General features: G+C 45.7%; 1 protein-coding gene across 1 annotated transcript; it reads left to right on the forward strand.

Annotated features, from left to right (window-relative positions):
• The first annotated feature begins 841 nt into the window (after positions 1-841).
• LOC112344104 lies at positions 842-3,046 on the forward strand. Its single transcript, XM_024668217.1, has 4 exons — positions 842-1,757; positions 1,848-2,363; positions 2,588-2,595; positions 2,795-3,046. Exons 1-4 carry the CDS (start codon positions 842-844, stop codon positions 3,044-3,046), a joined length of 1,692 nt encoding a protein of 563 aa, XP_024523985.1.
• The last annotated feature ends 401 nt before the right edge of the window (positions 3,047-3,447 follow it).

Below are 3,447 nucleotides of genomic sequence, written 5' to 3' on the forward strand. Positions count from 1 at the left end.
ACTATGCAGATGGCCGGCATTTACAACCAAGTTGGATTTGTCTCCGCTCTCAATGCTCACGGCCAAGTTGGCAGTGTTAAATGTGCTAGAAGTTGCTTTGTTTCGATGGCTTTTGATTGTGGTATTCAGCCATGTCACCAGCATTACTCCTGCATAATCGATGGCTTGGCAAGAGCTGGTTACATCGACAATGCAAGAGAACTCATCGGAAACATGCCATTTGTTCCCACTTCTTTGGATTGGCTGTGCCTTTTAGCTGCATGTCGGAGCCTCGAGTGTGGAACCTGCGTATCAAAATGGGTGTCTGGAATTGCGAGCAGCAGAGCTATGTATCCTCCCTTGGCAAATGTATGGGCTTGGCATTGATAGAATCTAAGGAAAAAAAAACTGCTGCCTGGATTATGCTGTCAAATTGCTCGAGAATTTAAGACTAGAAGTACCAATTGCTCATGCGACTGGATTCTTGATGTTCCCATGAAGCATCGATGCTTCATGGGAAAAAAACAAATCATTTGTCTATATAACACCCAACATTCCCAGGATCTGAGCGTGGACCTCCTGGACCAAATCACCAGGGTGAGAGATCGCGAGCAACTTCAATCAAACAGATACCTTGCAATACCTAGCGATTGAGGTATGTGGAAAGCATATTTGCATTTGAACGGGTATGATTAATAAAAAACGCCGTTTAAAACGTGCATATAATATGGCGTTTAAAATGGCGTTTAAACACCAAGAATATTTTTAAAAACCCTAAAGAATATGCTTTCTTTTACTTAGGATTTAGGGTTCACGTAAAATCAGGGTTTGCGGGATCCGGAAGCGTTGAGGTAAGTCTGGGATGGGGGGAGGAAGGCAGCCATGCTGGAGCTGGGCTTATGTTCTATCGACATCCGAGACAAGCCACGGGGTGAGTCCATGGAAGTGTAAGTATTGCTCAAATACTTACACCGGCACGGCTGAACGAGTTTATGTTCACCTTGGGGGTATGAAAGGAAGGAATGTAGAGATTTGTATAGGACAGGTGCCACTGGAGGTGGTGAACAAGGCTCGGGCATCTTTTAATTGTGTGGAGCTCACAAAGAGCTCCATGATTGCAGCAAGTCCCCAAGAGAGACTTGCCTTAGCTCACGAGATTGAGGTCAGTGAGGTGAGCGGTGGTGCCAGCTGCGGGGCAAGTGGTGGGGCTACTGGAGGGCTGGGTGAGGTGAGCAGCGGCAGTGTTCCACTTTCTGGGAGCAGCAGTCTTAAACGAAGTGCTGCACCGGCGCTGGATGGTGACATTCAAAAGATGATGAAGTCTGCAAAGGTTCAATGTCTGGATGATGCCGTGGCCGAGTTCTTCTATGTTGAAAATATCCCTTTCAACACCATTCGGAGGCCAAATCTGAGGAAGTTGCTTCAAGCTGCTATTGACTTCAGCCCTAGAGCTCTTGCACAGATGATGGGATATGAGAAGCTACGGAGTACACAACTGAAGAAGCTTTATGATAGTGTCAATGCTCGACTTGATCCAATCCATGAGGGGTGGAGAAGATATGGAGTTAGTATCGTCACCGATGGCTGGTCTAACAACCGTAGCCGATCCTTGATCAACTTCATGGCCTCCAACGTCCAGGGTTCGGTTTTCTTGAAGTCTATAAATTCCGAGGGCAGGACAAAGACGGGAGAGTGGATTTGGGTTGAGCTGAAGAAAGTGATTCAAGAAGTTGGCGAAAAAAACATTGTTCAGGTGATCACTGACAATGCATCAAACTGTGTGCAAATGGGAGAACTCATGACAGCTGAGTATCCTCACATTCTCCACAGCTAGTGTGTGTGCCACGTCTTGGACCTTCTCTTTGAAGACATTGGGAGCTTGTCATGGGTAAAACCACTGGTGAAAGGCTGCAACGAGGTGGTAACTTTTATCACCAAAAAACCTCATGTTCTGGCTTTGTTTCGGAAGCTGAGCAATGGAGATCTCATCAAGCCGGCGAGCACAAGGCTCGCTTACATGTTTCTAGTGATGTCTCAGCTCCTAAATCTGACGACCTTGGAGGCATTGAAGGAGATGGTTGTGAGCTCCGAGTGGCGGCGATTGGACGTCACGAAGACCGCCAAAGCCCAGTGCATTCAAACTCAGATCTTAGAAGAGACTCCTAACTCTTTCTGGACTAGGTGCCAGCACTTGTTGGTGCTGCTTGGACTGCTCCTCAAGGTCTTGAAGCTTGCGGACCGGGAGGGGGCAACGTCCAGTCTTATTTTCGAGGCTATGGACTGGATGAATGAGAAGCTTTCAGAGGCTGTTGAGACTGGGATTTTAGCCGAGGAAGAGGTCAAGGAGATCAACAGGTTCATGATGGAGGATCATGGCAAGGGAGGTTGGAAAGCAGCTTGTTGTTCCAGATGCATTCGATCTTGCATGGAGTTGCTTTTGTTCTGAACCCAACTTTTCTTCATCTCCCTCTCGACCAGGAGGCTTAGGAAGATTTTGTGGAGTACCTAGAGTTGTATTGCAAAGGAGATTGAGGACTTCAACACAAGCTGCTGCACGAGTTTCAGAGTTTCCGTCAACAACTTGGCCATTTGTTCTCTTCGGAGGCAGCAAAGCAGGTGCGTATAAACTGTTTGTTTGTCAACTTTTTAAACTGATTCTCTTGTATAGATGGAGAACTGGAAACACCCGGTGAGTTGGTGGAGCAACTTTGGTGTAGGCACACTAGAACTTCAAAGGCTTGCTTTATGGATCTTGAGTCAGCTAGTTTGTGCTTCACTATGTGAGCGAAACTGGAGCTCATGGAGCATGATCTAGACGAAGAGGAAGTCTCGACTGCTCTCCAAAAACTTGGAGAAGCTGGTTTTTGTGCACACAAATATGCATGTCATACAGAAGATCGAGTCCGGGAGTTTGAGGCTTATTGAGCATGATCTTGATAACCTTGAGCTTGAGCCTCAGTGGCAAAGGATCCTTGCACTTCAAGAGGTTGTTGAAGAACCTCTTCAACAACCTGATGATGACAGTGCTAGTGGTGATGATGTTCTAGATTCGGAGGATGAAGATTAGATTAAACCTATATTATATTATGTTAAACTTTGTTTAGTAACAATTAATTATTTTTTAATTATATTAAAACTGAAAACCATTATACCCGTTCAAAAAAAAGCTAGACAGGTATTAAACATTCGATACCCGTTTGAATCCGGTTTTGTTCGAATGTTTGGATGCAAGTATGGTGGAAAGTGCAGTAGGCGAAAATTGTGTTTGATGATCTGCTGAGGTGTTTGATTCTATGCGAATGTTCTCAAAACTCTTCATCGAAAACTATCAAACGACCAATGTTTAATGCCTGACGACGACCATGATAGGTACTAAGAAAGCAAATATTCCTTTGCCCCACGATGCTCACACAAAGCTCTTCGGAGCGATGGAGATGGAACGATGCCCTCGTCAAGGCAGCGTGGGGC

This window comes from Selaginella moellendorffii, unplaced genomic scaffold (assembly GCF_000143415.4).
Source record: "Selaginella moellendorffii unplaced genomic scaffold, v1.0 SELMOscaffold_657, whole genome shotgun sequence".
Lineage (NCBI taxonomy): Eukaryota > Viridiplantae > Streptophyta > Lycopodiopsida > Selaginellales > Selaginellaceae > Selaginella > Selaginella moellendorffii.

Excerpts from the sequence above, each read along its gene's own strand:
- LOC112344104 (XM_024668217.1), top strand. The coding sequence starts at position 842 with ATGGGGGGAGGAAGGCAGCCATGCTGGAGCTGGGCTTATGTTCTATCG. Across the intron at positions 1,758-1,847 it reads CACTGACAATGCATCAAACT|ACATTGGGAGCTTGTCATGG; the intron begins GTGTGCAAATGG and ends TTCTCTTTGAAG.